General features: G+C 36.6%; 1 protein-coding gene across 3 annotated transcripts; it reads left to right on the plus strand.

The window, feature by feature from the left end:
* Positions 1 to 13,553: 13,553 nt before the first annotated feature.
* LOC123525701 (uncharacterized) lies at positions 13,554 to 16,693 on the plus strand. 3 transcript variants are annotated; one of them, XM_053539961.1, is made up of 3 exons: positions 13,554 to 13,944; positions 14,333 to 15,433; positions 15,562 to 16,693. In XM_053539961.1, the coding sequence occupies exons 2-3, from the start codon at positions 15,218 to 15,220 to the stop codon at positions 16,276 to 16,278; spliced, it is 933 nt and encodes a 310-aa protein (XP_053395936.1). In that variant the 5' UTR covers positions 13,554 to 13,944; positions 14,333 to 15,217; the 3' UTR covers positions 16,279 to 16,693. The 3 variants fall into 2 exon arrangements, 2 of the variants coding, with proteins under 2 accessions (XP_053395936.1, XP_053395935.1); XM_053539960.1 differs by lacking the exon at positions 15,562 to 16,693 and having other exon boundaries at positions 14,333 to 15,517.
* Positions 16,694 to 16,917: the final 224 nt, after the last annotated feature.

Here is a 16,917-nt window from a genome sequence, read left to right on the forward strand (position 1 = left end):
AAATACTTTGTGTTGAAACTAAAAGACATCGGCCTTGACAAAAGGTCCGCCATTTTGTTACAACTCGGATCCTTTGTTCACTATGGCGCCAAGGAAAAACGAGTTCTAAACACACTATTTACATCCAAAAATATAAATTTCCACACAGAATACATAGCGAATATGCTAAACGTTTAAAGTTTGTGAAAAATCCATGAAACTGTAAGAATTTTTAAATTATGATAGAGATCCATGAACCACGTCTAGTCTGATCAAGACCGACAACTAAGCTTAAAGCTGTGTATGTAACTAACAGAAAGAAATTTGATAAGGAAGTTCAATGCTGCAAACGTTTTTACTGGCACCAAGAACAGGAAAATTTATTGAATAGTCTTAGCAGTAATGATGGAAAATTTTGGCAAAATTATGGAAGAACAGGCATTGCTTCACATAAGAAACAAATAATTCCAATGCAAGTTAAGCTAGAAGATGGATCTCTTTCATCTGATATGGATGATGTACTGGGACGCTGGAAAAAAGATTTTAGTATATTTCTAAATAATGATGATTTTATTGAAAATTTAGAAGATGGTTATGTTAACACTTCTATGGATGCTTTTTTGGACAGTAACATTAACATTTTAGAAGTTAAAAAAGCTGTTGACAAAGCTAAAATGGGTAAATCTCCTGGTATTGATACAATACCCAGCGAAGTTTTGAAAAATGATACATCAGTTGCAATATTACATGTTCTTTTTAATATCTGTTTTGAAACTGGTCGAATACCTTCTTTACGGACTAAAAATATCATACAATAAAACCATCTGTTCCCGACAACTGTATGTCGTTAAATCGAAATGATAACTGTAGATCAATAATCTGATAATTTTTCACTAGGATAACTGTAGGTCCTTTTACAATAAACTACCTCTTCACGACAACTGTAGGTCGTTAAATCAAAATGGTAACTGAAGATCAATAATCTGATAATTTTCACTAGGATAACTGTAGGTCCTTTTACAATAAACTATCTCTTCACGACAACTGTAGGTCGTTAAATCGGAATGGTAACTGTACATCATTAATCTGATAATTTTTCACTAGGATAACTGTAGATCCTTTTAAAGAACATTTATGAAAAAATTATCCGAATCTATTCACTATAACTAGATGCTGACCATAGTTCCTTTTTAAAATTATTTGGTTAGAAAGGCGTAACTTTAATATTGTATATGACAGTGCAGTTAGAGCTACAAAGGGAGGTAATCAAAGACAACAAATTCAAAGAAACCTAATATATTCATAAATATTCAAACTGTTGTCAAACATTATAGAAAAAAAAAATTCATACAAAGGATTTAAAGTTGAACATAAAATTCCCTTTTTTGACAAAACTTTAAAGCTTTTATTTGACCCTCAAATTTCATTTTTTCTATTTGACCCTCAAATCCTTTCACTTTACCTTTGATTTCATGTATATTTATATGCCGCAAATCCAGAATACGACTGTTTACGGATACGGTCAATGGATTTACACAGTAGAGCTGATGGTCTACTTCAACAATACATTTCTCATCTAAAAGCTCCAAAAATCGCTGATATGACATAATTGTGGTGTTTTAAATAATAGATTTTATTTTTCAAACTTACAGAACTTGGCGACGTCGCAAAAGGATTTTAAACCCGTTTCTGATTACATCTTTTATAAACGTGTTTACTTTCAGCTCTTGTAAACAAAAAACTACATTTTTTACAGTCTTTTACGGTAATTGATATACTTTTACGCTCAAATGGAATCAAAACATTTCAATTATCATACTTAACTTTACTTTCCGTTACTGTTGCCACCTGGCTGCTCTGTGATGACTGCTGGTTGGAGTGCCTGCTGTGGTCTGATAACTGTACAGGCAATCTCTAACGAAATGACCTGGCAAGTGACAGGAGAAGCACTGTCCGGAGAACCCTCCATTCCTGAATATTTCCTTCATGTGTCAACTTCTTGGCACTAAACGACCAAAAACTGAATACTAACTCGTCCAGAATAATGTCCCTTTATTTGTCCAACGCCTGCACAATTTGTGTTGTTATTTCGATATTGATGTGTCTTATGGAATCCGGAGGCGTTCCATTAGGAATTCTATGCTCGTTTTCCGCTGGGAAATAGATTCTCGTCTTCGCTGATTGAAAATACTATGCCAGGATTTGGCGAACCTGCATGTTATCGCTTTGTGTAGTAAACCTCGAATGAACTATAGCCCGCGCTAACTCATGAAAACTTCGTGCGTAAATTTAAACCAAATTTAACAAAAAACAAGAAAGGACCATAAAGTACCAAAAAGAAAAAGATAAGAAATGTGTCCCCATCAAAAGCATTTTGATCCAGTCGAAAGCATTTGGAAACCAGTCAAAAATAGTCAGCTGTCTGCAAACATTAATAGGTGGGGGCCAATAAGGTCTACCATGCATTCCCCACCCCCCACCCCAAGACTTTTTTTTCATAGGATCCAAATTGTTCGGCAGGACCAACCTTTTCGAAATAAAAAATGTTCCCTTGAAAAAACTCTTTTGAACTATATAAGATTTCACTGTTTCCATGGCAACCGTTCATTTTTGGAAAATACGCCCATATAGAGGATAATCAGTCATATCTTGGTCAGTTTTGGTGATAAAACAATAAAAATGGTGTCAAAATGGAGCTAAGACATTGGCCTTTGAATAGCAACATTTTTCTGTTAATTAACTTATTTGCATATTCATGAATATTAATGAGAATGTTACAAAATGACAAAATTTTATTATAAAATAATATTTTTTAAGTTTTAAATCAATTTAAATGTACCAAACAATTTTGATCTGTTCTGAAAGTCTCTCAGTGTTTTCTTAAATAGTACTTTGTAACACTGATGGTAACTTTTTTACTCCAAAATAGGTATGTTTAGCTAATTTGCATAAAATTAACCATAACCACAACCAACATCTAAGGAAACAAGATACCACTAAAATTTAATAAAATGATATAATTAAATGTTATTAATGAAATAACATTTATGTGAGCTATATTGTTTGGAAATGAAGTTTGAACACCTTTTTGAAGGAGGAATCAGTATGTAACACTTATAGATATATATATAAATAACTGGAGACAAGATATATGTTCAAGATCTTCTTTGTTTTTATATAAAGAATTAAAACAAGATTTTGAAATGTCAGAATATATTAGTAAAATGAATTGTCATAGTTTAATAAATATTTTAGCTAAATTACGTTTATCTTCACATCAGCTTTCTATTGAAACTGGTAGACATAGAAATATAGATAGAAACGATAGAAAATGCATACTTTGTCAAAGTAACGACCTTGAAGATGAATATCATTTTGTTTTAATATGTCCAATGTATGCCTTATTAAGAGCACAATATATTCCTAGATATTACTATAAACACCCAAGTATGTTAAAATTTATTCAATTGTTAAATTCTACAAATGTTAAAGTGTTGAATAAATTGGCTCTGTTTTGTAAAAAAGCCTTTAAGCTAAGATCAAATCATGTGAATTCATTGCAATAGATTATAATTATATTCTTTTTACTTGCATTACTTTATTGTCATTATTTGGTATTATTTATTACATTACTGCGTGCATGTATGATTTTATTTGTATATAACGATGAACTGTAAATGTTCAAGTTAGATATAATAAAATGTCTGTTCTGTTCTGTCTGTTCTGTAACATACTTTACACAAGTTACGTTACCATTTCAATAACCTTGTTTTGTTACATAAATTATTTAGAAAATATAGATCAGACAGTTTTGATCTGGTCTTTATGTCTCTCAGTGTTTTCTGGAATAGTATTTTATTACTGAGAAGGTAAATATTTTTTCTACATTAAGTATTTTAGCAAATTTGCATAAATTAATTTATGCTGAAACAGACATCTCTGAAAACAAAATATAACTAAAACTGAACAACATGATGAACTAAACTGTGATCAATAAACTTGTGTTATTTGAGCTAAAGCACATGAAAATGTAATGTAAATACTTATTTGAAGGAGGAATCTGTTTGTAACATACTTTACACATGTTACGTTACCATTCCAGTAATCTTGTTTTATTGTATCATTATTTTCTCAGAAAATAGTAGAGGAATATTTAGTTCTTCACTTTTGTCAACAAAGAAATCATCTGAAACATTCATTACACATTCAATGTTCCTTTTTCATTTTGAATTAATGCATCTATCAGTTTAATTAATCCCCCGCCGTGGCGGAGGGATAATAGGAATGGTCTGCGTCCGTCCTTCCGTCCTTCCTTCCGTCCGTTCGTCCTTCCGTCCGTAACAAAATCGTGTCCGGTCCATATCTCCTAAACCCCTTGAAGGATTTTCATGAAACTTGGGTCAAATGATCACCTCATCAAGACGATGTGCAGAATCCATGAGTCAGCCTTGTTGGTTCAAGGTCAAGGTCACAACTCAAGGTCAAAGGTTTGAGCCTGCCATTTTGTGTCCGCTCTATATCTCATAAACCCCTTGAAGGAATTTTATAAAGCTTGGGTCAAATGATCACCTCATCAAGACGATATGCAGAACCCACGAGTCAGCCATGCCGGCTCAAGGTCAAGGTCACAACTTAGGGTCAAAGGTTTTGAGCCTTCCATTCTGTTTCCGATCTATATCTTCTAAACTCCTTGAAGGATTTTCATGAAACTTGGGTCAAATGATCACCTCATCAAGACGATGTGCAGAACCCATGGGTCAGCCTTGTCGGCTCAAGGTCAAGGTCACAACTGAAGGTCAAAGGTTTGAGCCTTCCATTTTGTGTCCGCTCTATATCTCCTTAACCCCTTGAAGGAATTTTATCAAACTTGGGTCAAATGATCACCTCATCAAGACGATGTGCAGAACTCATGAGTCAGTCATGCCGGCTCAAGGTCAAGGTCACAACTTAGGGTCAAAGGTTTGAGCCTTCCATTTTGTGTCCGCTCTATATCTCCTAAACTCTTTGAAGGATTTTCATCAAACTTGGGTCAAACGATCACCTCATCAAGGCGATGTGCAGAACTTAAGAGTCAGCCATGTCGGCTCAAGGTCAAGGTCACAACTGAAGGTCAAAGGTTTGAACCTTCCATTTCGTGTCCGCTCTATATCTCCTAAACCCTTTGAAGGAATTTTATAAAACTTGGGTTAAATGATTACCTCATCAAAACGATGTGCAGAAATTATGAGTCAACCATGCCAGCTCAAGGTCAAGGTCACAACTAAGGGTCGAAGGTTTGAGCCTTCCATTTTGTGTCCACTCTGTATCTCCTAAACCCCTTGAAGGATTTTCATCAAACTTGGGTCAAATGATCACCTCATCAAGAACTCATGAGTCAGCCATGTCGGCTCAAGGTCAAGGTCACAACTGAAGGTCAAAGGTTTCAACTCTGTATCTCCTAAACCCCTTGAAGGATTTTCATGAAACTTGGGTCAAATGATCACCTCATCAAGACGTTGTGCAGAATTCATGAGTCAGCCATGTCAGTTCAAGGTCAAGGTCACAGCTAAAATCAAAGGTTTACCCTTTCACTATCCATAGCAGTGGCGGGGGATTTAGCTGTCTTTCAGACTGCCTTGTTATACTAATATCTGTTCCTTAAATATGTTGTTCTTTTATTTGATGGTTTCAATATTGTTGTCAATAACTACATTTTACATTGATTATATATTTTTATGTATATATTCTGTATATATTAATAATGCATACATCATTGCTAACATCCATACACTGATAATAGGGTTACAATTTGGGGCTGCCTTTCATGGAAAATGTTTTAATGGAATATTTATCTCGTTTTGTGTTATTGTGAAGTGCATCTATGCAGTTATTTACGTGAGAAATAAAGCATTTTGGTTTTTAGTTTCAGAAACACATGCATTGTATTGAGATATTCATGGGCTTATTGATGAAATATTCACTGTTGAAAAACTGCACTGAACAAAAACTAAAAAGCAAAATGAAATTTCAGGTACTTTAAGTAATCTTTAGATTTAAACTTGTAAAATTGGAAAAAGCAGTCAAGAATGTGAATGATATTAAGTGTTTGACAACCAAAATCGTTAGGAAAATAATCACATAATGCAATTTAAAACTGCTAGAAAGATACTGAGTGCTTTATGAACGGCACTTCAGAGTTGCTGAAAACATTTTGCAATAGACTTTAAGAAGATCCTTTTGAAGCAAAGATCGCAACCAAGTAAATAAATAGCAAACTCAGTAGGATCATGGCTGTTTATGAGAGGTTATGAAGTGTGAAAAGCACCTTACGCCCCCTAGCACTAGCTTAAGAGGAATTCGATTTTAGTAAGTATGGTCCAAAAGGACCAGAAAATCTAACAACACTGAAAGCGAGTACGAGGAGACTTTTTACAACCATCACATGGCACTTAAAGACTTTTTAAGGGGTAGCAAATTGTTTTTTTTTAAGATCATCCTTTGGAAGCATAACAACACAATCAAGCAAAATAATAGCCGACTTGATTTGATTATGTCTGTTCGTTAGATGTAGTGAAATGTGAAACTGCCCTCAAGCCCACTATTGCACTAGCTTAAACAGTGTTCTGTTGTAGAAAAAAAATATGGATTACTAAAAATTTGAACTTAAAATCAGATGAAATATCTGAAAAATATGAAATGCACACAATATGAGGCAGCAGTGTTACAAGGATCAAATTCTGCACGTCTTGACTGAGATGTTACTTACGATGTTTTCACTTTAATGTTAATATAGCATATTTGCTCTCTTGTTGGTTATCTGTTATGAATAATATGTTGCTTTATAGCATATTATTTATAAATTAGAAAGCAAATGACAAAAGAAGATCATAGGCTCTCAAAAATCACTTTAGTTTTGACATTTGATTACACCTTGATTCTGAAGTAATTTGTATCATACTCTCGAGTTTCTTGCTACAGTTTGAACTTTTGACAAAGAGAGGTCATGCCTTTGTCATAACCTTTGACATGTAACTTAATTGATAATCAAACTTTATTTGTTATGATTGATGCATAGTACTCTTAGTAGTGTTTCTCTTAATGTTCCGGTTTATCTGGGAATATTCCACCACATACTACAATTTAGTCCTTGTCTGTACAATTTAAAATACCAAAAAATATTTTGTACATCCTGTCATTCTTGTAAATGTTTTAAAATGATTACAACAGTCTTCTTTATTTCATATCTATAAAGTTTTATATATTTCTTTTATCTTGATTTGGTATCACTAAAACAGTTTTGTCCAGCTGGTTTTAGTTTTAAATCTAAAGTTTTTGCTTTAAATACCAGCATATTTTCTTTTGTTTATTAGTTTTGGTTTAGCACCGCTTTGCAACAGAAATTCAGTCATGTAATGTTGGGCAGTTAACCTAACAAGTGTCCATGGATTCTGTACTGGAACTACTCATTTCTCTGCAGGCAAGTGCTAAGTTCTCAGCATTGTACACGTGTAAATCTACTTCTACTAAGCTGACTTTAGACACGATGTCTTTATTTAATCGTCATGGAGAGCAAAGTCCTCATCCAGATATCTGACTCAGGACCCTATGATTCATCCTACAAAGCTAGAGTTGGTTTTGTATATGTTCTTATAATGCTACTTTTTCTAAAATTTAAAAAGTACTTTTATAAAACTTGACTTTTACTCACAGGAAGACTGAAAATATCAGCTGTATGATCATAATATTGTGGATGCACAGATGGATATTATTGCATGTTTTATTGAAATTCCATCTAAAATTACAGTTACATGGATGGTGCAATATATACTGTAGGCAATTTCTGAAATAACAAAAGAAAACCTTCTTAAAACTAACAGCTAACAGTTTAAATAAATCAGTTTGCGACAATATGGGCTTCAACTTCTTCTTAAATATCTTTTTAAAAAGCAATGGTAGTGGTAACGTATTTTAAAGTGTGTTACGGAAAAATACCACACTGTCTGACAAGTAAAGAAGTATATTGTATTATTATAGTACACAATAAGTAATATTAATCAAAGCGCTCAAAGCGCTGATGGTGGCTAGTAGTATATAACGAGGCATTTCGGAGAGTTGGGGCATTGGGGCAATGGTGCAATAGTGCAATGGGGCAGCGGGGCATTTTAATCCGACATAATCCCTAATCCGGTTTAATCCCCTCCTATTCGGGGCATTGGGGCAGCAGCGGCTGTTGAGCAGCGGGATTTACGTAAGTAGGACATAAGAGTGTTTCGGGAATTGCGTTTTGGTTCTAATCCTACTTAATCCCTAAGCCGACGACCCTATTACGGTCTTTATTTATTAGCAAACCGCACTGACAGCGAAGAACAGTCTGCAAAACGTTTCCGAGACGAAAAGACAAACCTCCTTCCTATTAGTTTGTGTCGTGATTTATTGAGGACTTAAATTATGAAGACAACTCGGTCTTGAAAAAAGTACAACACGGATTATTTTGTATAATACAAACGAAAGCGGTAAGCACATTTTACTTTGTTATTATTTGCACGTTTATCATTATCTTATTTATTTCCCATAATTTTAAGTAACTGAAAGAAAAACATACTCCGACGGGCCGTCTGCGACTTTTTTTTTTTTTTAGGTTTTCCTGTCTAAGAATTTATAAAATCTAGCACAAAGTTACAAAGTCATTTACTGCATAATATAGTACAAAGAATAGCAGTCAAAAATCAAATAATAAACCACAATCTGTAACCTTAGAGTAACCTTAGAGGACGAAAACATTTTATATTATGGCGCTGTTCAAGGTTATTACGTACGATGTTTTTTTTATCAGCGATTAGAAAGCTTACCTAAAACATAACACCCTCAGCCGGTTTACAAATAAAAGGTGATGTTTATATCCTTTTCTTTTCATTTTACGACTATGATACAGAGAACTAACATACGCGCTTATTCTTCAACAATATCGAGTCAACCGGTGCAAATTTAAAAATTAATTCGAAAGTTGAATGTTCAAAACTCAGATAAAGCAAATGTCTGTTTAGATGAAATACATTATTACACGAACAGAAAATCTCTACCTACAATATCACGCATGAACGTTTTAGTTATAGCGATAAAGGGAGGTAATCACAAACAATAAATTCACTAATATTTTCCACTATGTAAACAACATTCAGATCTTTGGCAGCTTCATCAGAAAAGTAAAAAGGTTGTTTCTGTTCTGTTCCGTTAAGTAAACATTTGACTTTCCATGTACATATTTTTCATTATTTTCAACCAGCACTTTATTCATCTTTCTGTGGCTATAGTAGACAACGGAAATCTTCCTAATTCACCATGAACTGCACAAGTCGGCGTTTGTTTCCGGTCTCCTCGTACATAATTGTAAAATCTTAAATGTAGTTTAACAACATCTTTATAATTATAGATAACCAATATCTCAGATCCGTACAATAACAAGGAACATCCAGAGAATCAAACAATAAAAGTTTTGTTTTCATATTCTATTTTATAAATACACGGGTTTTTTGTTTTATTTGCATTTATTTTAAGATACTTAATCAACTTCAATGCGCAATCGTTGACAATCGGGATTGTAAAGTAAAAAGCGCTACCGGAGTAACGAAAACCAACCTGTATTGTAGAAAAACAATAAGTGAAATTCTATTATAGGATGATACACTATCCTATTGTAACGTTAATCGCAAGTAATAGCACCAACATATATGGGAGAACGAAATTATGTATTATTATTACACTTACACAAAACGAAAAGATTAAATAATAATTACGAAATATTCTGTATTATACAAACGAGATATAGCGATAAGCGCATTTTACTTTATTATTATTTACACGTTTATCATTATCTTATTTATTCCCCATAATTTTAGGTAACTGAAAAGAACCTACCTCCGATTGGCCTTCTGCGTTTATTTTTCTTGGTTTTCCTGTCTAAGAATTTATAAAATCTAACACAAAGTTACAAAGTCATTTAATGTATAATATAGTAAAATGATAACAGTTAAATACCTATATGAAATATCTTAAATATAGTTTAACAACATCTTTATACTTATAGATAACCAATATCTCTGATCCGTACAATAATACGGAAACCACCAGAGAGTCAAAGAATTAATGTTTTGTTTTTATATTCAATTTTATTTATACACGGGATTTTTGTTTTATTTGCTTTTATTCTAAGATACTTAATCCCCCTCAAAGGGCAATCGTTGACAAACGGGATTAAAGTAAAACGTGCGACCGGAGTAACGTAAAACTAATCTCTATTAGAGAAAAAACAACAATAAGTAACATCATATTATAGGATGATACACTACCACTGTCGTAACGTTAATCGTAAAGAATAACACCAACGTTAATATATAATATAGTGTATCTGCAACATTAAAACACGAATGGTGGATAGGATAATCTTGTTAGGCATTTAATCTAGTATAGGAAGATATATTTTGACTTTTTCGTCTCATAGAGGGGAGCAAAGTGTAAATGCAAGTAAAAAACTTTACAAAGTTATTACTGTAGAACGAAATTATGTATGTATTAGTATCATAATAAAACAAAACGAAAAGTTTTGATAATAAAAGCGTTGAAGAGTACTAAATTAACTGAAAATGTAATACGTTAAAAAATCAAAGCGCTAAACGTACTGAAGTAATTTAAAGGTACGTTAAAATTAATGTTCTTAAAACTGTAAAACTAGAACGTTGACTGGTTGTAATCAAAGCGTTGAAAGTACTTTTATCATTTCAGTCGGGGATATCTTTCTTCGTTATTCATGGGAAGATCATTTTAATCAGCTCGGTGCCCTTCGTCGCCCTAATTGTAATCCCGAATACCGGTAGAATTACCTAAACTATAGACTGGTTTTAAAAACATGGAATCCGTAATTCACGCTCTGCTACGGGAGGGTGTAAGCGTAGATGAATTTTACAGTTTCGTCACCGAGTACGGAATCCAAGAAGACCCCTTTATTCAGGAGATACTCCATCAGCTGTTGATTGAACAAGTAGCTTTAAATCCCGGATCTCCCAGACAATGGATTACGGACGACGCAGATGATTTATTGGAATTATTAAAATCCCCGGAAAAGTCTTCTGATCGTCAAAATGAACGCGCTTTGTAAGTTCATTCATTCATTCGTTCGTTCGTTCGTTCGTTCATTCATTCATTCATTCATTCATTCATTCATTCATTCATTCATTCATTTTTCTAAGCATAAATCTGATTTTTTTTTTGCCACAAGTTTATAACATCATTTATCTATTTCAGGAGGGAGATAGACTCTAATGTTCTGCCTGGAACTTCGGGAGGTCAAATTGGGGCGGGTAAACAAACCCCCTTTATTTGCGTCCAGTGCGGAAAACAGTTTAGTCAACAATACAATTTAAATCAGCACATGAAAGGTGTACACGAAAAAGCGTTACTTCCGTGCCGCAAATGCGGTAAAACCTTTACCAGAAACACCAATCGACTAGAGCACGAGTCAAAATGTCGCGGGTCTGTGGCCTTCTCTAGCGGCAAGTGTCCCAAAGTATTGTCCGGAACTCCCAGAAAATGGACTACGGACGACGCCGATAATTTATTAGAATTATCAAAATTCCCGACAAAATCTTCTGATCACCAAAATAAACGCGCTTTGTGAGTTCATTCATTCATTCATTCATGGACTACTGACGATGCCGATAATTTATTGGAATTATCAAAACCCTCGGAAAAATCTTCTGATCATCAAAATAGACGCTCTTTTGTAAGTTCATTCATTCATTCATTCATTCATTCATACATTCATTCATTCATTTTTTTTTCTAAGCATAAATCTGATTTTTTTTGCCACAAGTTTATAACATCATTTATCTATTTCAGGAGGGAGATAGACTCCAATATTCTGTCTGGAACTTCGGGAGGTGAGATTGGGGCGGGTAAACAAACGCCTTTTATTTGCGTCCAGTGCGGAAAACAGTTTAGTCTACAACACAATTTAAATCAGCACATGAAAGGCGTGCACGAAAAAACGTTACTTTCGTGCCGCAAATGCGGTAAAACCTTTACCAGAAACGCCAAGCGCCTAGAGCACGAGTCAAAATGTTGCGGGTCTGTGGCCTTCCCTTGCCACAAGTGTCCCGAAGTATTGAAAACGGCCAGGCAACTAGAGTTTCACCAAAACCTTAAACATAAAGTCAAGCCGACCGCACGAAAAACAACAACAACAGGGAGCACACAGCACGGATCTTCTACTTACAACTGTCGGCGCTGCGACGCCAAATTCCAGCATCAGAAACAATTACAAGCGCATAACGCCAGGCAGCACGGCGGCGGTCCATCAGCTGGCGGCTCGAATCCAGAAGCCGGACCCAGTACCTATAAATGCCGCCGATGTCCCGCCCAGTTTCCGGATCGTCGGGCCTTGCACGCTCATACGATGGAACGACATTACCAAGTTGGCGCCGGCTTGCACCCGGAACCGTTTGCCGAAGGTCGGGAACCCTGGATACACGAGGACGGGAGTATCGACGAAGGGCTTCGGGACTGTTACCGTACCAACAGAGCACTAATCTTGGAGCGGTACAGGGAAGGTTCCGTGGACTCCGTCTACAATATACCCATGTTTCCAGGGATGTCCATGGGCGATATCGGCGAGGCCCTGCAGGGTATCTACGACCGTCAACGGCACTCCTTTAAAGTCAACCTGTCCTTCGGATTCATTATGAGGCACGTGGAGACGGGACGTCACAGGTACTTCCGGCCGTACGATAACGTCAACGTGTTCGACGCCCCGATTTTGATTTCACGCCGGTCCGATATTGGCAAAATATTGAAGAAATTAAAAGCGTTAGATATTATGGCGGAGTTGTCGAAAAATAGATCCGATACCAAATAGAGGCTGGTCCTCTTGACCAACATCCGAGTCAAAGTTTACAACACCAACTTTCCACTGGGCGCCATTAAAAATGCTGGGCTTCCGATTTATATTACCAGAAACATGTCAATCGTGCCACTAGACAAGGACCCCGTCACAAAACTGAAGTATAGCGACAACTTATGCCTTTTCCGATGTCTGTGTTTACACCGCTACGGGTCAGTTAACAAAACCAAAGTGTTAGAGCTTTATAACCAGTGGGAAAAGTCGCATAATCAACGAGAATACGAAGATTTTCTAGGCTGTCGAACTTCGGTCAAGATAACTCCGGCCTCACAATTTAAAGGATTTCAACTTCGAGACCTCCCGGAGTTCGAGCAGCGTTTCGAGTTGAACGTATACATGTACTGTCTGCACGAAGACGGGATAGTGTCGTCCGTATTCAAGTCTATGGACAGGTACGCGGACACAATGTACGTGAACCAGTACGAAAACCACTGCTCGTACGTTACAGAGTTTGCCCAATACGCAAAGACATTTAAGTGCGAATTGTGCGACCGGATGTTTGATGATAATTGGAATTTCAAGCGACATGCCAAAATATGCGACAAAAAGACCGAGTTCGAATACCCGGGTGGGTTCTACAAGGAACAGCGCACCGTGTTCGATTAATACGAGATCGGTATCAACGTACCTCAAGACGATCGTACGTATCCGTGGTTCGCCGTATTCGATTTCGAATCCATGCTACTTAAACTAGAAGGTGACGCCACGGAGAAACTGGAATGGACCCACCAGCACGTTCCCATCAGCGTCAGCATCTGCTCCAACGTCCCCTCTCACAAGGAACCCGTGTGTATCGTCAACGCGGAGCAAGACGAATTGCTGAATGAAATGGTGGAAGCCTTAACCAGAATACAAACAGCGGCCGCCACGTACGCAAGCGAAAAATGGGGCCAGTATTTTGAGAAACTGAAAAAGTATTTGGAGTCTCTAAATGAAGACGGCGAGGAAGGCGCGAAGGAAGTCGAAAAGACGAAACTTCTTTATGGCAAATTGAAGGCGTACATGTCTACGTTGCCCGTACTCGGCTTTAACAGGTAACTATTCATTTAGCTTAATCAAAGTACTGAAAGCACATTTTATATTCAATCGTAAAAGCCGCTAGGCGCCGGAAGTTGCATGAACTTTTACCATAAAATCACTTTCAACACGTAGGTCTTTAATTCTAAAAATCAAAGTATCGAAAGTACTTATAACACGTAGGTATTTATTTAAAAACCAAAGCATCGAAAATTCCATAAAACTATAAAATCAAAGAACTGAAAGTACTTATAGCACATTTGTCTTTAATTCTAAAAATCAAAGTACCGAAAGTACTTATACCACATAGGTCTTTATTTAAAAACCAAAGCACCGAAAGCATTTGTAAAAATAGTTACTAGTAGTAACACTTAGGATTATTATTAATTAATTGATTATTTTCAGCGCCAAATACGACCTGAATTTAGTAAAACAAAAGCTGGCCAAACATCTGCGCATGCACGAGCAAAAGTATGGGTTCGTGGTCAAAAAAGCCAATTCGTACGCCTGTCTGACGACCGACCGCTTCCGGTTTCTGGATATTAGCCACTTTTTGGCTCCTGGAACATCTTACGCCGGGTTCCTGAAAGCCTATAGGGTCGAGGAAACTAAAGGCTTCTTCCCCTACGAATGGCTCGATGACCCGGCCAAGCTGGAGCATACTGAGTTACCTCCTCACGAGGCCTTTTACAGCGCCCTTAAAAATGAGAATATCTCAGAGGAGGCATATACCTTTTGCCAGAAAGTGTGGACGGAACGCAACATGTCCACATTTAAAGACTTTCTTGTCTGGTATAATAACCTGGATGTGGGTCCCTTCGTCACGGCAGTGGAACGTCTACAAAAGTTTTATTTCGATAAAAGCATCGACGTGCTCAAGACGGCCATGAGCGTGCCAGGTATAGCCCGACAGCTGCTTTTTGAATCGGCGACAGAAAAGGGAGCCGAATTTTCATTGATCGATCGGAAGAACGCCGACCTCCATGCCACCATCAAAGATAATATCGTCGGAGGTAGGTTTATTTATTTATTCATTTATTTATTTATTTATTTTTATTTATTTATTTATCTATTTATTTATTTATTTATTTATTTATTTATTTATTTTTATTATTGTTGTTGGTATTCTTTCTTGTTTTATAATATATTTATTATATCATTCTAGGTCCTTCCATCATTTTCACCCGTCACCACCAGTCAGGAAAGACGAAAATCAGGGGAGGTAAGACTTGTGAAAAGGTGGTGGGGTACGACGCTAATGCCTTGTACCTGTGGGCAATTGGACAGGCTATGCCAGAAGGCATGTTCGTGCGTCGTAGAGTCGAAAACGCTTTCAAACCGGAACATAGGGATCAGTATATGCAGGCGTTTAACTGGTTGAATTATTTAAACCAGTACGAAGGGACCCATATCCTCCACCAAAGGAATCACGGCAAGGAGATCCGCTTCGGAAAATACCCCGTAGATGGTTATGACTCCGAGACCAAGACCATCTACGAATTTCAGGTAAATATCCTTCATTATTATTATCTCTATTATAATAATTATTTATATTACCATGCATAGTAATAACACTTTTCATTATCATAATTATCTCCCCTCTAATTATCTCCCCTCTTATTATCTCCCCTTAGGGATGTTATCACCACGGACACCAATGCGTCGTCACCAAAAACGTCACCAACGAAAGGTGGCATCAAATCAAAGACGCCCTGTTGGAGAGGACGGAAAAAAAGGTGGCTCAACTGCGCCGTATGGGCTTCAACGTCGTGGAGATGTGGGAGTGCGAGTTCCGGGACTATTGTAAAACCCATCCCAAAATCTACTGGATTCGGGATCAGTGTCGCCCTATATTTTGTCAAAAACACCGCGGCAAAGTGACCGAAAACCAAATTTTAAACGGGGTTCGAACTGGTGAGCTTTTTGGCATGGTAGAGTGCGACATCGAGGTCCCGGAAGAATGGGGTTGCGAAAAGTCTCACATATCTTTATCTCCCCAGCAATATTTCGAGGAAATGTGCCCTATTTTCTGCAATACGGAAGTTGGGTTTGACGATATCGGGGAGCATATGAGAGCCCACGTCTGGGAATACCAGTTGAGTGACAAACCAAGGCGACTTCTTGTGGGTGGTACTAAAGCTCGCCAAATCCTGCTCGCAACACCTCTTCTTAAATGGTACTTGGATCATGGACTTCAAGTGACTAAAATCTATCAGGTGGTTGAGTACAGAAAGAAAGCTTGCTTCGAAAGTTTCGTGAAGGAAGTCAGCGACGCCAGACGTGCCGGGGACGCATGTAAAGACATGGCCATCATCGCCGACACCATGAAGCTCATTGGCAATAGCGGGTAAGTGTATCTATTTATTCCTTTATTTTGTTTGCTAGTTACTTTTCAAGGTAATTTATTTGTATTTTTATCTATATAGTTTTAATGGTTTTTATTATTATTATTTATTTAAAACTTTATTTACATATTATTTTTTTTAAATCATTTATTTAATGTTTTCAGTTATGGTTCAATGATAATGGATAAAACCAAACACCGCAATGTGTTTTACGTGGAAGGGGAGAACAGGGCGTGCTTCGAGGTCAACAAACCGCAGTTCAGACAAACCATGTGTCTGGACGACGACGATCAATATTACGAAGTGGAGGCGGCTAAACAAAGAATCAAACTCGACCTTCCTGTGCAATTGGGTTTCTTTATTCTGCAGTACGCCAAACTAAGGATGCTGCAGTTTTATTACGACCTTTTGGACAAATACGTGGACCGCTCCGACTTTGAATATATGAAGATGGATACGGTGAGTTAATCTTTCGTTTTAAATTATAAAAAAAATTCAATCGATACGATTCGTTAGGTATATGAACGCAAAATGTTATTGTTTCGATTCGTTTCACGGATAATTATTTTCTCATTTCAGGTCTATGCGTACATGGCTATATCAGCTTCGAGTCTCCAGGAGGTCGTAAAGTCCGAAAAGCTGGCG

This window comes from Mercenaria mercenaria, chromosome 3 (genome assembly GCF_021730395.1).
Source record: "Mercenaria mercenaria strain notata chromosome 3, MADL_Memer_1, whole genome shotgun sequence".
Classification (NCBI taxonomy): Eukaryota; Metazoa; Mollusca; class Bivalvia; order Venerida; family Veneridae; genus Mercenaria; species Mercenaria mercenaria.